Here is a 20211-nt window from a genome sequence, read left to right on the forward strand (position 1 = left end):
GCCGGTCCAGAATGGCCAGCTGGACCCCGAGGTCTGAGATGGCCGGTCTTGGGGTCCTCTTCTGGGCGTGGCCAATCCCAGACGAGCCTCCACGTGATATAAAAAGGGCAGGAGATCGTTCTCCTTTAAGATGCCTTTATTAAAGTGACCAGCTCGGGTGGGGGCCCGACAGGTTGCGCGCACGCCGCCGCTGCTTCCCGGAGTGGCACAGAGGAGGAGGAGTGCAGCTTTGTCCGCTTGACACGTGGGCAGAGCCAGGGATTCCGTCCTCACGGGAGCGGCAGGATTCCGCAGTTCGACTTCTAGTCAGGGGTCCTCATTCCTTTGCAGTAGTTTGAGTCCTTCAGTTTTGTTGTGGCTCGCTGTTTTCGGGGTTTTTAGTGTAGCATTTTAGTGCTACACAGGGCCAGGTGAGAGCAGGGCAGGAGGTTGGTGCTGACAGAGCTGCCCTTGCAGGGAGGGGCAGAAAGGGCTCCGGACTTCTTCAGAGGGAACCCCCTAAATATGAGATCCATCCCGGCTGAGTCCACTTCTCCCACAGGCAGTGCCCTTGAGCCGGTGGCCACGGCTGCCTCCTCCAGCCCTAGGGGTATTGTGGGGCCAGGAGAGAGGAGGTTCTGCCCCAAACCTCCATCTCGGCCTCTGCCCTCACCCTGGCCGTGAGGAAAGCACATCCTGGTCCCTTCAGAATATGCTCAGAGTCTTAAAGGATTTTCCCTTTCCCATTCCCTTTCCTGGCTGTGCCCCCTCAGAGATGAGCAAAGTGGCACAGGAGCAAGCAGGAATGGCCTCTGTTGGGGTCTTAGGAGCTGGGTTTTTTGTTTTTCTCTAAGGAATTTTCCCCCATAGGTGTTGCCAGGACACAGAAATGACTGGATACTTAAGAGAGACAAAAGAAGTCGGCAGCTCAGGGGAGGGGTGCAGCTGGCTACTCTCTCTTTACCTGAGGCTTCCCGTGGAGGGCAGAGATACCTCGAGATTTGGATTGGGAAAACGGCGTTGGGTTCAGCCTCTTGTGCTCTCGACGTTTGGAGGGGAGAGAGGCTGCGGCCGCTGTGGGGAGAATTCGTCACCACTGCGGGGTTCTGCCTTCTGCTGCCTTTCTTCTACCGTGAGTGGAGCTCTGCTCGTAAGAGCGACCATTGCATTGAGACCTTATTAACACCCGACCTCACTAAAAGAGGGGCTTTTCACCATCTGCTCGGCGGCCTCTGGGAAAAGCCCTGGGATCCCGAGCCCGCCTTTCTTTTCCCTTCCCTTCCCTTCCCTTCCCTGCCGCTGCCCCGCCCCTGCCGCTTCTTGGGCACTGCTCCGAGCATTCCCTGCACTATAGCTCTTCGTTCCCTGCCTGCCGAGACGTCCCGTGGCTCCCGCCACAGCTGTGGCGTTTGATACATCTCGTTTACCAGCCGGGATTGTAAAGCAAGCCTTTCTTCCATCCCTGCCCGCCTCGGTCAAGCCACCATTACCGCGTGGTCGCCGAGCTCGCTCCGCAGCGCCCCCTGCAGCCGCGGGGGAATCACCGCACCTGCCCTGCCCGCCGGGAGCCAGCAGCGCCCCTGCCGGCTGTGCCCGGAACTGCAGCGAAGGGGAAAGTGCCTGCAGCCCAGAGAGGCTGGTTTGGTTCTCTGCTTCTGTTTGTTGCTGCTGCCCGAGTTACTGGTGTTTGTTGGCCTTGTAATGCGTTCGTGGCAGTCACCGTAACCATTGTGTGTACTTGCTTGTATTAACTGTTACAGCTGTTGTAGCACTTTGTGCTGGAAAATGAAGTATTGAGACTTGTCTAGAAGAGGCAGGCTCAAGAAAAATTTATTATTGATAAATAACACAGAGACTAGAAATTTTCGGTTCCCCTGAAGTTGCTGAATAGAGCTTTAGGACTAACTAGCAAAAAAAGATAACAGGATGTAAAGGTATGCGCAAAGGAGGATAAACGTAGCTGGAACCAGTGGAGAAACAGATAGAGGACTACAGAGGGGTTTTTTGCAACTTATGTAACACAAAACAATAGTACATGCCCAAAGAAGAAGTTCAAAGAAAGATCACCTGTAATATTGAAGCATTTGGTGAATATGACCACCAGACACCCCTTTAGATGCCCTCCAGGACCAAAAAAGGCTTTCCAGTAGAAGGCGAATGCATGCAAATTAGTTCTGGGAAAGTGGTGTTTGTGTATTCGTTAGCACATTGTAATGAATTAGTATGTTCAGGATGGAATAAATACCGTGTTGTGAATTTTCACCACACACAACAGATTAAAGGAGACACCCTTCTGTGTGTCCGATGCTGATAAAGAATGTCTGCTTTCTAGTGCTTCAAACGAAATAAAAAAGTTTATTTTACAACTAATATCCTAATAGCAATATCCTACCCTCTCCCCAAGATTCTACAACTATATGCTTTCCCTCCCACAGCTCCCACTCCCCCAGTCTTGAAGCGATGTGCAAACGGGCAGAAGAAACCAGGCGAGGCCCTTCTCAGCATCCTGGTTTTCAGTTTGGACGGGCCACGGAGGATCCACATCAAATCAGATCACGCGGGGGCGGTGCTGGTTGTCCCCTGCGGCCATCGCTTCATTTCCCCGTGGCAGCCGCCATCCCAGCCCGTTTCTTCTCAAGTCCTCCATCTCTCTTCGAGGACGCTGGCGGGGCACAGGGCTCGGTGCCCTGTCCCCATCGGCGAGTCTTCGGCGCCGGCCACCTCCAGGAGCCGCGTCCTCCTGCGCCTCCTGCTGCTGCCGCTGCCGCCAGCGCAGCACGAAGGGATGGAGGCGGCGGGGGCGACGCGGGGCCACCCCGGCACGGTTGTCCAGCCCCTGCAGCAGGCGGATGGCCCCAATGGGCTCTTGGCAGATCGGGCAGGTGGCAGCGGCGTCGGGGGCAGCCTGGGGCTGGATGCAGGCGTGGCAGAACACGTGTCCGCAGGGCTCCACGGCAGCAGCGGGGCTCTGCAGGAAATCCACGCAGATGCGGCAGACCCTGACGGCTCGTGGCGCTGATGGCTCTCGCCTGACCTCCGCCATTGGTGCTCCCGGGCTTGGCTCCTCTCAGCTGCTGGCAGGACTCGAAGGCTTGGCTTCCACTGGCAGCACTCAGAGGTTCCTCAGCGTCCCGTGGGACTCAGAGGCTCCTCTGTCACTGGCAGGACCGGGAGGCTCCTCAGTCTCTGGCAGCACCCTGAGGTCCCTGAGTCACTGCTGTCATTCAGAGGCTCCTCAGTCACTGCTGTCATTCAGAGGCTCCTCAGACACTGGCAGCACTCGGAAGCTCCTCGGCTGCTCGTGGGTCACAGCCTGAGTGCTCTGGCTCTGCTCCACGCTGGTGGTTATAGTTCCGCAAGTGGTGTCATAGTGATCATGAGTGGTGACATCACAGAGCTCTGAGGGACACACCCAGGAGCTCCCCCATCCACAGAGACAGGTGCTGTGGCACAAAGCCCACCTGGCAGTGGCCTGCACACCTCCGTGCTTGCCCAGCTCCCTTCCAGGCGGTCCCTGCTGGGCTGGGGCTGTGCCAGTCACACCCACCAGGACCTGCAGAGGACCTGCTCTGCAGAGCTGCTTTCCATGCCGTGTCCTGGGGCTGCACCTCCCCAGAGGCAGGACTGCTCGGCCCTTGGTTGAACTTCGGCAGGTTCCATCAGCCCATTTCTCCAGCTTGTTGAGGTCCTTTTGGGTCCTCTGGTGTCTCAGCAGCTTCTCCCACTGTAGGAAATGCAGCAAACTTGCTGAGGGTGCCCTGGGCCCCATTAATCAGGCCACTCTCAAGAAGGAAGAGGACCGGTCCCAGTACTGACGCCTGGGCTACACTGCTGATGATCAGCCTCTATCTCAGCTTCATGCTGATGATCAACATCCTCTCCTTAAAAACCAGTATCAACAGTTAAAATCACTTCCTCACAGGGCAGAGCTTATTTGCAACGTTCTGCTTCCCCCAAGCCTCCTGCTTTCTCCAAACTCATTGGAAATGTCTGGGTGGTCATTTATCAGCCCCAGTGAGCATTTTCCCTTTCAAATACAGCCGCTCTGGAATACAGTGAAGGATCTGTTGAATCTTTTGCCTCTTCCACCACTTTTCCTGAAATATACCTGGTATTTTCCTGCTGCAAATACCATTGTAGCACTACACACTGACACCACCTCTTGGAATAATTTTGTGCCCTTTGCAAAGAAACTGAGGTTGTTTGGCAGAGACTCTGCAGCACCAGGCACCTCCATGGCCCTGCTGCTGCTGCTGCTGCCACCATAGCCTTGCTGTGAATGGAATGGAAGAGGCTGTGATGACAGCAGGCCACCCCAGCACAGTTATGCACCTGCAGCTGGGCGGCCTGTGGTCACAGCTCAGTCTGTCCCTGGGATTTCACCTCTCACAGTGCTGGCTGTTTATCCCACCTTTCCTAGCACATGGTTGGAATTGGCCTAGTGCCAGCTGTTTGTGGCCTTTCTGTGCAGGACTGCAGAACTCTCCTTCTGCTCAAAGCCAAGCTCCCTGTTACATCTCATTAAGCCCTTCTTTCCAAGTTCCCTTGTGCATCCTCCTAGTGCCCACAGCAGGTGCTGGGGCACCGTCCCACTCCTCAGGTGTGATGTCCCCATCACTATCTGCTTCCCCATCCCAGTCAGGACAGCTTTCCATCGTGGCAGCCTTGCAAAAGCACAGTTAATCCTCATGAAATGTCTTTTTAGCTGCCAGGCTCCACTCTCAGTTACACTGCAGATGCTTCTTCCCACACCTGAGCTGGCACCTTGGCCACCTAAGGACACAGCTTCACCTCCCCACCATGGCCCAGCCAAGCCAAAGGGTTCACCAGCTTTTCAGGGCATCAGCGGCGTGATCCCTGAACAAAGCAACCTTCACAGGAGGAATTAGAAACATCAGGAGTAGCTTCATCCCATGCTATGGGAGGCAGCCCTTAGGATGAGGCTGCTGGAGTTCAGGACGAGCTCAGGATGAGAGCAGAGGACACAGTGCCTCTGTCCTGGGACACTGGGTGCTGCCCTGGCAGCATGGCATGGCCTCTGCTTGTCTCCAGGGCATGGCCACATTCCATCCACCATCCATCCTGGCTCCCAGCAGGTCTCTACTGCCCTGGCTCAGCAGAGGAGGACAGAGCCAGTCACAAGTGGGGTTTCAGGAAGAGGAACTTGCTTGCAGGAGTCCCCCATCCCTGATAGGTTTGGAGACATCAGCCCTTAGTGCTGGGAGCAGGGCCAGTGGGAGCACTCAGGGAACCCAAAATGAATTTACTGGTCCCAGTCCCAGGGCAGGAGGGGGACTGGAACCTGCTGCAGCCCAGCAGGGGAAAGGCAGCTCAAAAGGCTTTAGCACCAGCTGTCCCTGGACATCGCTGGCTCTCAAACAAAGCCCCCACAGCTTTCCCTGTACCTTTGGCTGGCAGAGGCACCACAGGCCCTTTGGGCCAGCCCACGCAGGATCCCTATCAGCTCTTTCCCTTCTCTTTCCTGGGCTCCACAGTTCATCTGCCATGCACAAGGAGATTCCAGCCAAACGGGGATCTCTGTGAATCATCACCTCCCTGCCGCGCACACCCGGACCCGCCGCTCTCGGCACCGCCCGCGGCTCCTGCCTGGGGCAGAAGGTGGGAGAGCAGCCACCACGAGAGCTTGGCAGAGTCAGTGCCTTTGTTCCTCCCCCCCGCGACTCTTGTGGCAGCAGCCAGCGGCAATCTGGATTAAAAGTCACCCGCGAGTCCTGCCCTTGGGGCGCGCTGGCAGCAGCCGGGGCTCCCGGCCTGAGAGGCGTGCATGGCCGGGCCTGGCAGGCACCTGAGCAGGCAGCTCCATCCTCCTTCCCGCCCCAGCTCCCTCCCACTGCTCGGGCTGCGGGCTGAGCCCCCAGGCCACCCCACATACACCGGGGCTCTCTCCTACAGCTGCCAGGGGACAAAAGGCCAAACTCTTGCCAGAACACCCAGCTCCTTCCCTAGAGAGCAGCCTCACTTCCAGCCCAAGCTCTTCCTAACACTCAACACCTCTGGCAACAGACTCAACTGACTCCTCCTTTCAAGCCCAGCAAGAGCCCGAGGCAGCTTTGCTTCTGCCTCCCCCAGCTACTCCCAATGAGGCAGAGCCACATAACAGTGACAACTCCATCAGCCACTCCTCCCAACCTGTGCCTGCCGTGCAAGCAGAATTAAACTCTTTCAGACCAGAACAGTAATTGAATCAGTTTAATATACAGTCAGCATATTGCAAATGTACTTGAAACTTACAGTCTTGCTAACAGATGTGGCCATTGAGCCCAAGACCACCTTTCTAGAAAGGCACAGAGAGGTAGGAGAGTTGGGGCATTTCCCCAGATTAGTTGCAAGTGAGAAGGTGCACATAAGACCTTCCTCCTGGAAGCACCAGATCACCAGAATCTTGTGCTCTATGAGAGGACTGCTAATGTGCTGGGATGAGTGCAGGCACCTGGAGTGACAGCCAAAGCCTCCTGCTGACCCTTCTGTCAGGAAACTCTTGCTGGCTTTTGCATATACTAAAAGGAAAAAACAGGAGGGCAGAGCAGAAGAGCCTAGCTCTGTGTGCATGAAGTGTTCGTGGTGAGGCAGGAGTGAGGGAGATGTGTGATATTGCTTTTGCCCTTGGCTGGGACAAGGACTGTTACGTGCATTGCTTTGGACACCACAACCAGTCACTGGGGGGAGTGAGAAGAAATGCTCCATCCTCCAGTATTGCCACCACGGTTTCCTGCACCAGCAGGGCAAGAGCAAAGCCCTGGCCACACCAAGCACCTGTAGTGGGGACAATCGTGCCACCAAGCATTTGGGTCATCTTCAGTGGCACCATGGTCGTGGGGGGAAGCCTGGAGACTTTTGGCTCTGCAGAAGGCACCGTTCACCAGGGTGGGTGGGTGTGTCTGGAGATGCTAATTCTCAAATTTTGCATAAGGGTTCTCTTCCTTGAACAGGCCTAGAAGAGAGGAGAGATTTGTTCAGACAGCAGCTCCCACAGTGGTCACAGCCAGCAAGAAAACCAGTCCTGGGAAACAACTCTTTGTCATTTAAGCATCCTCAAGCCTCCCAGATGCAGCTCTCCCAAAACACCTGCTCTTATTTGAGCAGTGCCCACAGTCAGCACTGTTTCAACTCTCCCCTTCTGCACAAGAGGAGACATCCACTGAGAAGCTTGACCTGATGGCAAACTCCTCTCCCAGGCAATCCATGTACAGTCCAGGTAAAGTAGCCTGCCTAAGATTCCAGAGTGCTCCCTCTACACACCCCTTCTGTCAGAGTGGACTTACAAGCAGAAAGCTCAGACCCAAATTAAATCGAAATTGTTCTTAGACTTGCTTCCCTGCTCCTGCATTGAGACTGGGAAACAGCAAGGCAGGGTATGGGGCTGGCTTTTGGGCTAGCAAGGAGCCACGTGCCATGCTGTTTGCTGCTTTCCCAGCTCAACACTTTTGAAGAACAGCCACAAAGGACAAGATTGCAAACTCTGGGGTCAGGCTGCAGCAAGACAGCCCTGACACGGCAAGACAAGCCCAGAGCACAGCTCTTCCACAGGCAGGTGCTTCCTCCACCAAGAGCTCCTTCAGGCACAGCTTTGCCTGCTCTTTCTTCCCCAAAGGAGCTGGCCCATCCAGAGGCCCTGGGATATCTTGCCTAACCTGGACTGCAGCAGGCAGCAGCTGCAGGCAGAAGAAAGGTCTCTAGCTTTCCCTACAGCCCCCTCAAAGCCAGAGACCACCAGGTGCAGCATGCATAAGCCCAACTGCCCCACAGCCAGACACTGGCAGAGTCCCTGGCAGCCCCAATGTGCAGGCTGGAGGGACCCTCCCCAGCACAGAGCAAGTGGCTGTTCCCCGCTTCCTTCCAAGCTGATGTTCTCAGGTAGGTCCAGAGCTGGCCCAGGTCCATGGGACTCACCTGAGGGACAGTCCAGCCCCAGGAGGGAGGTTGTGCACTCCCATCCCCAGGGGACTGAGACACCACTGCTGGCACAGAGGACCAGAGGGATTGGGGTGGGATTGGTGCCTGTTCTGTGCTCCTGCAGCTGTGGGCATTCTTATTCCTACCTGGCCCCACACCCAAGGCTGCTGGCTCCCCAGCCACTTGCTCACCACAGGGCTACTGGAGGGCTATGCCTGAAGGGTAACAGCATTATGATGGTGCTGTGTCTGCCAGCTTGTGCTTCTCCCCTCCAGTCAAGCTCAATCAGCTTCTCCCACATGGTAAGCTTGGAGGACACATTCTGGGGAACATTATACATTTCCTCTTCCCTGCCCAGGAAAAATAACCCTTGTGTGGGCTCACATACCATGACCCCATCATCTCTACACCTACTCTGAGCCAAGAGAAGCAGGGACCATGTTTTCCCTGCTGGCCAGGTCTCATCTACAGCTGTAACCATGGCAAGGAGCACAGTTACAGAGGCTGCTTCACCTAAAGCTTAGTTTGAATCACTCATGTCAGCACTGTACCGTATTTTCTTCGGATTTCATCATGCCGTGATTTCATCTCTGCTCTCCTGCGAGAGGCAAACAGAAAAGCCACGAGTCAGTAACTGGCAATACAAAAGGGAAAAAGAAGAGCCAGAGCTCCTTATTCCCAACCAAGGGAGCTCCAGGCTGGCAGGTTTGCTCAGCCTCCCACCTCAGGGTGGCTCTGGGGACCACACGTCAGCAGTCCTTGGGGAGCTGTATAATACACAATACTTGTGATGCTACATCCACGAGTCATCCCAGCATGACATTCCTAATGAGGCTTCTGTGTGAGCTAGGGCTGAAGGAGCCACTGACTGCATGTATTGAGCCCCTTGTGCCTCCTGGCATCACGTTTGATGGCACAGACAGGAGCCAAATCATTCTGCAGCCTCAGGGCCTGTGGTACAAACTCACCTCTCCTCCTGCCGCACTCGCCTCTTCTCCCGCTCCCTGGCTGCTCTCTCATCATCCTTGTCTGGCCTGGCAGACAGAAAAGCCCCTTAGTGCACTCAGCACTCAGCTCTGCAGCAGCACATGGCTGCATCTGAGCTGCTCCCCAATCAGGGGACCCCCTTGATACTTGCTTTTTGTTCTTTTTCTTACAGCAGCAGCAGCAGCAGCAGACCCCCAACATGATCAGAAGTGTTCCTCCCACCACGGACATTGCAATGATCAGGGCTTCAAAGTTCACTGAAGGATTTGACAAAAACGTGTTTAGCACACACAGACACAGCTGCCTGGGGTTACGATATAGGATCACAGAATCCTTAATGTTGGGAAAGCACTCAAAGATCATCAAGTCCAACTGTTCCCCCAGCACTGCCAGGTCTTCCAGTAAACCATGTCCCCAAGTGCAACAGCTCTGTGTTTTTTGAATGCTTCCAGGGATGGGAACTCTACCACTGCCCTGGCCAGCCTGTTCCACTCTCTGACCACCCTCTGAGTGAAGAATCTTTTTCTTAATATCCAACCTAAACCTTCCCTGGTGCAACTTGAGGCCATTTCCTCTTATCCTACAGCCACTGTCTCTTGTCCTGTTTACAAACATACAGCTACTGTCACCAGCAGCTTCAGTCACTGGGCTGGAGATGTGCAACCACCTGGGAAAGCAAATGGACATTGTTAGCTGTAGATATACCTGGTGTTGGTACCCACAAATAAAGACCAGCTGAGCACATGTACCTGCTAACAGGAGTGCTCAGTTACTGGCTATGAAGAAAGGCAAGGACAAATGCACTCAGGTCAAACTCCTCTGGCAGAAACAGGAGCAAAGTTATCTTAATCACTAATCCAGGTAAAAAGTAACCATCAAGGGAAAAAACCCAACAACTGAAGGCTTCAGGGCTAAGGAACAACCTCTGACAGGGAGGAATTACTGTCCATGGGAGCCAGCCTCAGAAGTCATCTCTGATGAGATGAGCACTTAGAGGTGTCTGAAGTCCTTGGGCAAGAGATAAACTGAAACAAAATCTGTTGGGATTTATCAGCTTGGGGCCAGTAGTGCTGCTCAGGCAGCTGAAGGCCAAGTCCTGCTTCCTGCACCTGACTGCCATGTCTCCCCAGGGCTGGGGGGATCTGCTTGCCCACACACAGAACAAAACCTGCTGGAACATGGTGAGGCAGCAGCCATGAGCCCTGGTCCCTGCTCTCCTACTCAGCTCCTGCAGTAATGGCAGTAGAGACACCAGCCAAAACTGACACATCGAGATGTCAAGGATTTCAGGTGGCAACAAAGAGGAGCTCCTTCCAAGTGTGATTCAGGCTGTTCAGAGACTTGTGCCTGTGGAAATATTTGTTTAGGAGCCACTTTGCACACAATAACCAGGCTACAGCAATCTCAGTGCACCTGAACCTGCTCAGAGCACTTTTGAAGGTTGTTTAGTCCAACTCCCTGCCATGGGCAGGGACATCTTTCAATAGACCAGGCTGCTCACAGTCCTATCCAACCTGACCTTGAATGTTTCCAGGAATGGGACATTCACTATCTCTCTGGGCAACCCTGTGCCAGTGCCTCATCACCCTCATTGTAAGAAACTTCTTCCTTTTATCTGTTCTAAATAGATCCTCTTTTAGGTACTCCAGCCTGAGCTGACTCCACCACTGAAATTGTTTTCAAACCTGCAGCAGCCTCAGTGCTTCTGAAACCCTTTTGGGGTTTCAGGATGAGCCTGGGGTTCAGCTCTCCCCCTTCTCACACAGAAAGGTCTGTGGCAGAGCACCAGGCACTCCTCCAGCTGATGACAGAGGCCAAGTCACACACACCAAAAATGCACACTCATGTAAGAGCTAATCTCTCACAGGACTAATCTCCTCTACAGCAAGTTTTACAAGCTAAGGAATGTGATCTTCTATAATGAAACCTTTTGTGAAGCTACTCACATCAAAACTAGTATTTCAAGGCCTTACAGAAGTTTCAGAAAAGCATACCACAGGGCTCACAAAGAGGAGATTCTTCCTCCACAAGCATAAGAGCAGTTTGAACTTTTGTGGGCAGACAGGAGAGCTCAGCCTTGAGCACAAAAGATGATAGGCAACAGCAATTCAGCTCCAGGCTCCTCATCAAGGGGGTGGGTGAGAGCAACCAGGCCCCAGCTTGCTTTCTTCCTGCTCCAGCCCCCAAAAGCTGGCTCCTGTCTGAGCATGAACATGCACTAAGCTCCGTCTAAACAAGGCACCAATCTCTCCAGAATTCCTTCAGAAAATACAAGCAGCAGGGAGGAGAGGCAGCTGTCCACCAGAAAAAGCTCCCAGAGGAGACCTGCATGTGCAGGAGTAGTTTTAGAAGAGGTTTTTTCTCAGGTGGGTAAGAGCTGAGCAGGACCACGGTACACTCGGCACTAGAAGCACACACAGGTTCCCAGAGAAGTCACCACACCTCTGGTTCCAGGAGCCCACCTGGGACAGCAGCCACGTGAAGAGCCAGAAGCGGTACACAGAGTGACATGCCAGCCACAGAGGAGAGATCTTCTGGGATTCAGACACCAGGAAGGGCTGCACAGGCCCACAGAGAGCCTTCCACGCCTGTTCCCAGGCGCTAGCCACGTCTGGAGCCTCCATCACACCAAAGCATAAGGGAGGCATTTTGTAGTAGCTAAATCCTCACGGGTCCTACTTGCCAGAAGGCAGGGAACTGCTCATACTCTGCTTCCCCGCCCACACTTCAGGGAGTTTGCAGAACCTTGACTGCCTTCAGCTTGTCATTGCTACACTGGCAGAGAGATGGGGAGGCAGGGGAACCTCCCACAGCAGCAAGCACTCACACAGTCACCAGCCCAGGCTGGCACTTACCCCAGCAGACTCCCCAGCGCGCAGAACGGAGCTCACACAGGTCGGCTGGGGGAAGGATTCTTCGGACGGGGTACTCCATGCACCTCCGGCTGCTGGCACACCACAGGCACTAGAACACAGGAACCAGGCAGCACAGCGTCACTGGTGCACTGCCAGTGACCCACGCTTTGCTTTGGCAGCCACAGCACAGGGCCTCCTCTGCTGGCTCACGAGAACCAGATGTCGCCCAGCGCAACAGGGTGCTCAGGAGTGAGAGCTGTGTCAGCACAGATCACACCAGGAGAGGCAGGAGAGGGGAGTGCAGAGTTCTAGGGCAAGTAAAGATGCTGAGAATCCTTCTCTTGGCTTAGAATCGTAGACTATCCTGAACTGGAAGGGACTCAAAAGGATCACTGAGCTAACTACTGGCCCTGCCCAGGACAGCCTTAAGAATCCCACCATGGCTTGCACAATTAATAAGACAAATCCTTTATGTTTATTTTTGGGATAAGAAGAAAGCCTTTGAGACAAAGCACTCTACACACACAAAGCTGAGAAGCAGGAGAGGTGTGCATGTGCCCAGCCACTACCAGACCATCTGCAGAGCTTTGCACGTCCTCTCCTGGTGGCTCCAACCCCCAACCCCAGCATTCAGAAGGGTTTGGTCAAACTGGTTCTGCCTACATCAGCTGCAAGATCTGACTCAAGTTCAAGTTTGCTGATATCTGTGATAAGGCAGCAGGGACTGGCAGGACACCAGTACACATCCTGCATCCACCCAGAGCCATGGCACGACTGGTGGAGGGGAACTTGACCAGCCAGCCCAGCCCTCTCAGTCCCTTCTCCAAGCACGCCACCCATCCATCAGGAAGCAGCTCAGCAATTTCATTACTCCAATCAAAAAGCATACAACAAAACCCACCCAGTTTCTAGCAACCTCCTTCCAGAGCACCAGAGAGGGATTGCCCTCTCACCCTCATAGGTGGGTGGAATTTGCAGCATGTCTGGGACAAGGGCAGGGGACCAGCCCTGCTTCCAGGAAGGAAACTTTTTCAGGCATGGTGAAAGGTTGGGAGTCTCACTGCTGCTACTCACAGTGACATTTTTCAAGCATTCTTCACAGCTCCTGTTCGTATACTGGTGACAGTCTGCAGGAAGGAAAAAAGACATCTCAGGACTTTGAAGAGCTGCAGTGGTTTAAAACTCTGGGCTCCTCCAAGCCTGCTCCTACCCACCACTGGGCCAGCAGCAGTGCATGCTACTGCTGCAAGAGCCACCAGCTTCAGCACATGCTCCGTGTCACGGTGGGAGGCCCAAATGCTAATGAAAGTTCATCTGCCTTGCTCTGCTGACAAAGCCCTAAGCTCTGAGTTCCTCTCTTGGGTTTTATTTCCCTAAAAGCCTGAGCATGTACTGTGGCAGCAGGGCAGCCAGGGGACACAGCTGGAGTTGGTCTGGAGGGACCCTATGAGGATGAGGGCAAGCAGTGGGTAGGTGATACAGACCTGTAGCACCAGATGATGGAGCAGCTCAAGCAAACAAGCTCCAGACACAGAAGATGCCACCAGGAGAAACAGAGGAGCACATGGGGACACACAGAGCTACAGATCCTGCAGGAGGCATCCTGCTGCACATGAGGGCCGTACCCTACCCCAGCCAGTTCATCCAAATTTTCCTTCAGCAAGACACAGTCCAGGCAATGGGAGCAGCACTGCAGCCAAAAATCTGTGCTCGTGTTCAAAACCTGTTTCCACCCCCATGTGGCAGAGGAAGAAGACCCCAGTTCTACAGACACAGGTGGCTCTCAGGACCAGAGCCACCATGGATGAAGGCATCCCCACAGGATGCATCCAGCTGGGCAGGGGAATGGAAAAGGTCTGAACCTGAGCACAGGACAAGTTGGCACAGTCCAGCCCCCATTCTGAGCTTAGCTACAGCTCCCAGCAGTGCTCCTGCAAAATGTCTTCACCTGCAATTCATTGGTGTGCTTCCCCAGATCTGCAGGGAGGGTGGTTTGCCAAGTCCTCAAGAATGAGCCATTTAAAACTGACTCCTGCTTAAGAGTCTAAGCAGCAGCCTGTTTGACAGTGGTTTAAAAGGAAAACTCAAATCAATTTGCCTGACCACTCACTGCTGGATGAAGGATCATTGCTTTGCAGTGTCGTAATCAGGAAAAAATCAATCCCAGAGGTGCTTGTTTTCCACTCTCACAATCAGCAAAGCTGGATTTTCTCTCACCAGCTGGCAGGAACCCTCAGCTATGACCCACTGTCAGCAGTCACATGCTCTGTATAGCCTTCCAAACAACTGGGCAATTGATTAACATAGCTCAGATAAGGGTGTTTACACACCAGAGAGCCTGAGATTGCAGATTTTAAACACTCTGAAGCTGCATCTTCCCCATTTCTTCAACTGAGGCCGAAAAAGCACAGCAGGACTGTTCTTTACCAGGAGTCACAAAACACCCTCCCACACCACAGGAGGCCAGTGGCGGGCAAAAGTAGAACCTGTGGTTTTAACTGGGTTTTGCTTTCCCCCAGGATATCCCCTCTCCTGGCATCCCTAGCTGGGGATCATCCTCCAAGTCAGAGTCAAAGGCATCCACTCATGGCTGTTTGGGAATGGGCTGCTTCGAGGACACCACAGCCCTTCAGGATTTGGTTTGTCCAAATGTCCCATTTCAGGTGACCAGACAGCTCACATGGCATGGCACAGGAAGCACTGCACTCCTCAGGGACAGCGACAGGACAGCAGCTCTTGCTGTGCTGGAAGCCACCTGGGTAATGCTTTTACAGCTGCCTACAGGAGGAATGAAGTGAACGGAGAACAGTTCCCAGCTTGGAAGAGGCGGCAGACTTCTTAGGACACTCTGAAGGCAGTCGTCCCCTCCCTTTGCTACAGCTTCTTCTCCACCTGGTGCAGCACCTCTGGGGCTATGATCCGTCCCCCAGCCACTAAGAAGGAGCAGCTGAACACCCGCTGCTCCCCACCCATCTTCTTCCTGGTCTGAGGCTGCCCCAGCTGCTCTCCCCCACCCTCCAAAGGGCCATCAGCAGGAGCCTGGCTGCCCAGTGACTGCCCCCTGGTCAGGGAAGGTAAGCAGCTCTCTCACCTGAGCTGTTACCATCACTAAACCATTGAATCATAGAATGGTTTGGATAGGAAGGGTTTTAAAGACCATCTTGTCCCACCCCCCCCGCCCACCCCCGCCATGGCCAGGGGCACCTTCCACTAGCCCAGGTGGCTCCAAGCCCCGTCCAAGCCGGCCTTGGACACTTCCAGGGATGGGGCAGCCACAGCTCCCCTGGGCATGGAAGTCCCATTGCAGTGGAAGCCGGAAAAGCAGCGAGCAAAGCTCCACTTCCAGCATCCATTCAACTTTCCCGAACTCCAAGGGACGCTCCAGGCTGCACCGGATCCCACCCTGCGGAACTCCAGCGCGGGACACGGCCTTCCCTGCCAGCCTCCCTGCCCATTCTGAGCGGCCACAGCTCCCTGACCAGTGGCCACCCGCACCCGCTGGGTGCCGACTTGCATCCCGCACCGGACATCCCACAGGAACGGGGTCCGAAGCAACTGCCCGGCCGGGATTTTGGGGTGCAGGGCGAGGAGCGCGGGCCGCGGTCACCGCTTACCTCCGGCCACGTCCTGCGCGGCGGCGGGTAGCAGGAGCAGGGCCAGGGCGCAGAGCCGGAGCGCCGGGGCCATGGCGGAGCGGGGCCGGGCCGCGCCGGGGCGGCACCGCCGCTATGTAGGGCCGGCCGGGGGCGGGCCGGGGGCGGCCCCGCGGGGCTGCAAGGCTGGGGGGCGGCGGCTGCAGGAGCTGGGGCGGGCGGAGAGACCTCCGGGGCTGCCGGAGCTTACCGGGACCCCCGCCGGCCCCTACCGGGACCCCCGCCGGCCCCTACCGGGACCCCCGCCGGCCCTTACCGGGACTCCCGCCGGCCCCTACCGGGACCCCGCCGGCCCCTACCGGGACCCCCGCCGGCCCCTACCGGGACCCCCGCCGGCCCTTACCGGGACCCCCGCCGGCCCCTACCGGGACCCCCGCCGGCCCTTACCGGGACCCCCGCCGGCCCCTACCGGGACCCCGCCGGCCCTTACCGGGACCCCCGCCGGCCCCTACCGGGACAGCGTCGGCCCCGCGGCCGCCCGCAGGAGGGGGCCAGACCCCCGCGGGAGCAGGAGGAGGAGGCTGACGAGGAGGGGGAGAGAACCGGACTTTCCACAAACTCCCCGGGAGACTCACCGCCTGCCCCTGCGCAAACCCACCCCAAAGGGTCCCGCATCCCTTCCCGCACCGCTTCATCCATCTTTATAGCATGGAAGCTCGTTAAGTGTAAATTACATATTAGTTCTCATGACACACCGCGATGTGATGAGATAGTGGAGTTTTATTGAAGATTTCGGTATTGTTTGTGCTGAAGTAAAACAAACAGCCCGGCCCTGGAGAGAAGGACTTTGCTTTTGGGAGGCTTAGAGCAGTCCCTGAGGGATAAAGAACAGCTTTTATCCCTGGGGTGACCGAGGTACCGCAGCATCCCGGGCTCTGAGACCCTCGCAGCCTCATCTGGTGTCGCAGGTCAGTCACTGCAGCCAGAGGGACTCAAGGACACCTGGATCCATGGACAAGCAGCAACAGAGCAGCTTTGCCAAGTTTTCCTGTGACTGGAGATCTGTTAGTGTGGGTGTCAGTGCTCAGTGAATCTGTGCTGTACCTGAGCAGGTGATGGATGTAAGAACCTCCTAAAAAACCCCACCTGGGTGCCCTGATTTGGCTGAGACATCTCACACCCATGAATAAATATTTACACTTGTAATTCCAAGCTTTGCATCCAAACCTGGCACCTGGGTCAGCACGGGCCAGGCATGAGTTTTGTGACACACAGTGTGCTAGGAGCTCCCTCCTGGGCAAAGCCAAACACCCCTGGCCTCACACCCGTGTGTTTCAACATTCAAGACATAAGAAGCTGCATCAATATAAGCGAGGATTTTCACATGCTGTAGGTCAAGAGTGAACTGGGTGCTCCCCTGGCACCCCAAGATGCTCCCCCTCGAGGTGCAGGCAGGAGCAGGCAGCCTGGCACAGGCAGCGGGATGGCGAGACGTGAGTTACCCTGGTACTGGCACTGTGGCCAAACTCCCCTCCCTTTAGGGTGAGGGACTAAGCAGTGCACAGGTGTTTCTCTCTGGGAAAGCTGTCCGGGTTCTGGAGGGCAGGTGGGGGCTGAGGGGTGGTGTGAAGGTACCCGTAGTGGGGGGGGGTGGGAGGCAGCTCAGCAGAGCAAAGCGTGGGTGCCAGGGAAGAGCTCTGTCTTGGAGAGTCACTGACACCTTGGCATGGAGGCAGCTCAGGGAGAAAGAAGCAAATATTTTAGATTGCCCTGAACAAAATGAAGAAGATAACTAATATTTTTCAGCAAAACCCCAAAGAAAGCAATCCCGTAGCTTGAACAAACAGCGACACTGGCCACCCCTGCTGCTGCCGGCTGGGTCGTGGAGCTCGCCATCCATCTGCTCAGAAAGCTTTGCTCTCTCTGCCGTGTTCTTGGTGTCCTTGAGAGCCAGATGGACTGGCTGCCGGTGGCAGAGCTCCTGCAGGCTGGGAGCATAAGTGGCCCAAGGCGCTCGGTCGGCTGAACCACGGGATGCGGGGGCTGAGCCTGGGAAGTGCGTGACACAGAGGTGCGTTCCTTCCTCCGCCACAGGCGAGCGCTCTGGTGCCAGCAGCCGTCTCCTGCCTGCCGTTCAGATTTTGGCAGCTCCTCATAAGAAACACGGGGCTCTTCACGTGTGATGGAGACTTGGGCTGTCAAAGACATGGGACCTGTGCATTTGCTGCTCCAAAAGCAGCTGGCGCTTGAAGCTGGGCAGGCACTAATGATCACCCTGGTGTTTGCTGGCACGGGGGAGTCTCCCTGAAGCCCCCTCTGGGGCTGAGCAGTGCCCTGACACCAGAGTCGCTGCTGGATGGTTTGGGAAGCAGGAGGAAGCACCAGCCGAACCATTTCTGTTTGCAAAGCACTTAATTCCTTTGTCCTGGGTCTATCCCTGGAGCAACAAACCTGGACTACAAATCATCCCAGTGGCATGGGCAGGGACCCAGGCAGCAGGAGCAGGCAAGGAGCTGACAGGAAAGTCAGGGGAGACTGGAAAGCCACTCTGATCCCAATGGCCTTTCCTCTCCCTCTCCTTATTTGTCTCTGAAGGGGATTCTCAAACCCTTCAAGATGGCCTCAAGTGGTTTCCAAGGCGACAGTGCTAGAGTCATCACTGCCATGGAAACCCTCTCTTTGGCATCATATAAATATTTCCCTTGAAGGAGGCTGGATGAGTGGGCGATGCACTATTTTCTAGCACTCCCTGGCTGCAACAGGACAACCTTCAGGAGATGGGAGGGAGCTTGGGAGGTTAAAATTAGCTTGCCATTCTGGCTGGCAATGGAAAGAGGTGATTGCTGATGTTTCAGCCCAGAACCTGGGGTTATTTGTGTCAGCAGGATCCAAATGAAAAAGATTTCTCTGCAGGGAGACAAAAATGGAAAGAAAAAAAAAAAAAAAGGCAGGAGGGGAGGAAGTAATGTTGAAAACTTGTGCTTTTTTGCCATTCTTCAGAAAAACTTCTTAAAGTTTTCCTTTAATCCAAATCCCACATCCTTTAGGGTCAGTGCAGGCAGATGGGTGTCTTGGAGTACTTCACCCTCACCTGGGAGCATATTCAAAGCCAAAGTGTTTTGCTTTGCTTTTAATGGTCTCCTTTCTGTCCCACCAACTCACCCAACACCTTCACATGAGCACAGGGAGAGGTGTCTGCCAGCAGCCCTGAGCATAGGCAGTGGAACAGGTAACCCCAGAATACCCTCTGGTGCTATGGTGTCCCCACACCGGGACTCCCTACAGTGGTTCTGCCATGGGCTGCAGCCCAGCAGCCCCTCCAGCCCTGCCCACCCAGGGTGCTCTGGCTGTGCTCTGCTCAGCCCTAGGGCACAGCTCTGGAGAGGCTGCTGGCATTCCCAGTGCTCTGCACGGCAGGGACACCACCCCAGCACGTGGCAGTCCCGCTGTCACCCACCATGCCAGCTCTCAGCAGGCACCAGCCAGGATGGATTTCTGAGCTGCCCTGGGAGCTCCCAGAGTGAGGAGCCGGTGTTTTCATAAACAGAGACGTCTGCCTTCATCACTGGGGCCAAGCTCTGAGCAGGGCAGGGGTGCCAGCAGCGCGGTGGGAGCTACGACGAGGCTCCGCAGAGGGCGTCTCTGCCCAGGCTAGCGTAAACACCTCCTGTCCCCGAGCAGATGGCTCCTCTCACATCCACGCTCCAGGCAGATACCAAAGGGCTTTCCTGACAAATAAAGCACTGCCGCACGCAGGCCTGGAGTGCTTCTGGCTTTCCTGGAAGAAGGGGATGCTCCCTCCTTCTTGGACTGCCCAGGCTATTTTTAGACCTGCCAAGCAACCAGAGGATGGGGAGACACCGTGTCCCCCTGCCACTCCCTCACCTGCTGGTTGCTGGCCTTTGGCAGGGGCTGGGAATGAGTGCAGGGTCCTGGCTGGGCTGGAGGATAGGGGTTCCTATGATGACCCCCCAGCACCACCCCAAAAAGTCTCCCAGGAGGCAGAGAGCTGCTCCAAGACCCACTTGCTCTCCCCACTCCGGAAGGTGCTGCCAAGGAAATTTGGAGACCAGCAAGGTCAGACCCCAGCACCTGTTTTCCTCTTTCTCCCTTTAGAAAAAAAAAACCCACCCTAAATCCAGAGCAAACAATTAAAATGTTCCAGCTGCTGGCTCAGAGCAGCGATCCCAGATAAAACCCCAAGGATCTGCCAGCTAAAAATAGCCTGAGCCCCATAAATTAAACAAAAGCTTTTTGCTGGGCTCTTGGAAAGCCAGTTCCAGTGCAGTTTTCTCTATGTAAGGTATAACTCTAATGGTATTTGTTATTATTAGCCCTACCTCCCCCATGTCACCGACCTTCCCAGCACCATTGTTTAGGAACAGGAATTTTACAGAGCCAGACTTCTTCCTCCTGGCAGTTCCTCTGCTGGAGTGGGATTCCACCTCAGCCACTTTCCTGCCTTTTTATATCAGTTTAAACCTTTTTTTCTCTTTTGGGCAACTGATTATTTGATACTAAGACATCCTATGTTTTATAGGGCCACCCTCATTTAAGGCCTGTCTCAGACATCTGCTTAGTTTTTATCCCTATCAGCTGTCCTGGGAGCTGTGGACCCTTAAATGAATTCCTGCTTGGAATGCAAAGGTATTGGGCAGTCCTTGGCAGATACTGTGCAAGCCAACATGCATGTGGGGGCTTGTCTCAACTCCTTTCTGTCACCAAGCCTATTCACAACATTTTCTCATATTATATTTTATACAGATGTGATGTTAGACAGCCAATGACTTGCAGCTCTCTGGGAGTTTTCTCCTCCAACCCTGTAAAGAGCTGCCAGCATCCCAATGCTTCAAGCACACGTGGCCAGCTCACAAGGATGAGTT

The 20211-nt window shown here is 55.0% G+C and overlaps 1 protein-coding gene and 1 long non-coding RNA gene across 2 annotated transcripts; one reads left to right on the forward strand and one right to left on the reverse strand.

Annotated features, from left to right (window-relative positions):
• The first annotated feature begins 5084 nt into the window (after positions 1-5084).
• Positions 5085-7098, forward strand: LOC128812033 (uncharacterized). Its single transcript, XR_008438577.1, has 2 exons — positions 5085-5173; positions 6930-7098. It is a non-coding gene; the product is annotated as an uncharacterized LOC128812033 (long non-coding RNA).
• PTTG1IP (PTTG1 interacting protein) lies at positions 6176-15446 on the reverse strand. The gene is made up of 7 exons (XM_053986146.1): positions 15350-15446; positions 12810-12862; positions 11736-11844; positions 9032-9137; positions 8862-8927; positions 8445-8491; positions 6176-6931 (listed from the first exon to the last, which is right to left on the reverse strand). The coding sequence occupies exons 1-7, from the start codon at positions 15420-15422 to the stop codon at positions 6888-6890; spliced, it is 498 nt and encodes a 165-aa protein (XP_053842121.1). The 5' UTR covers positions 15423-15446; the 3' UTR covers positions 6176-6887.
• Between the last annotated feature and the right edge of the window lie 4765 nt (positions 15447-20211).

This window comes from Vidua macroura, chromosome 10 (assembly GCF_024509145.1).
Source record: "Vidua macroura isolate BioBank_ID:100142 chromosome 10, ASM2450914v1, whole genome shotgun sequence".
NCBI lineage: Eukaryota > Metazoa > Chordata > Aves > Passeriformes > Viduidae > Vidua > Vidua macroura.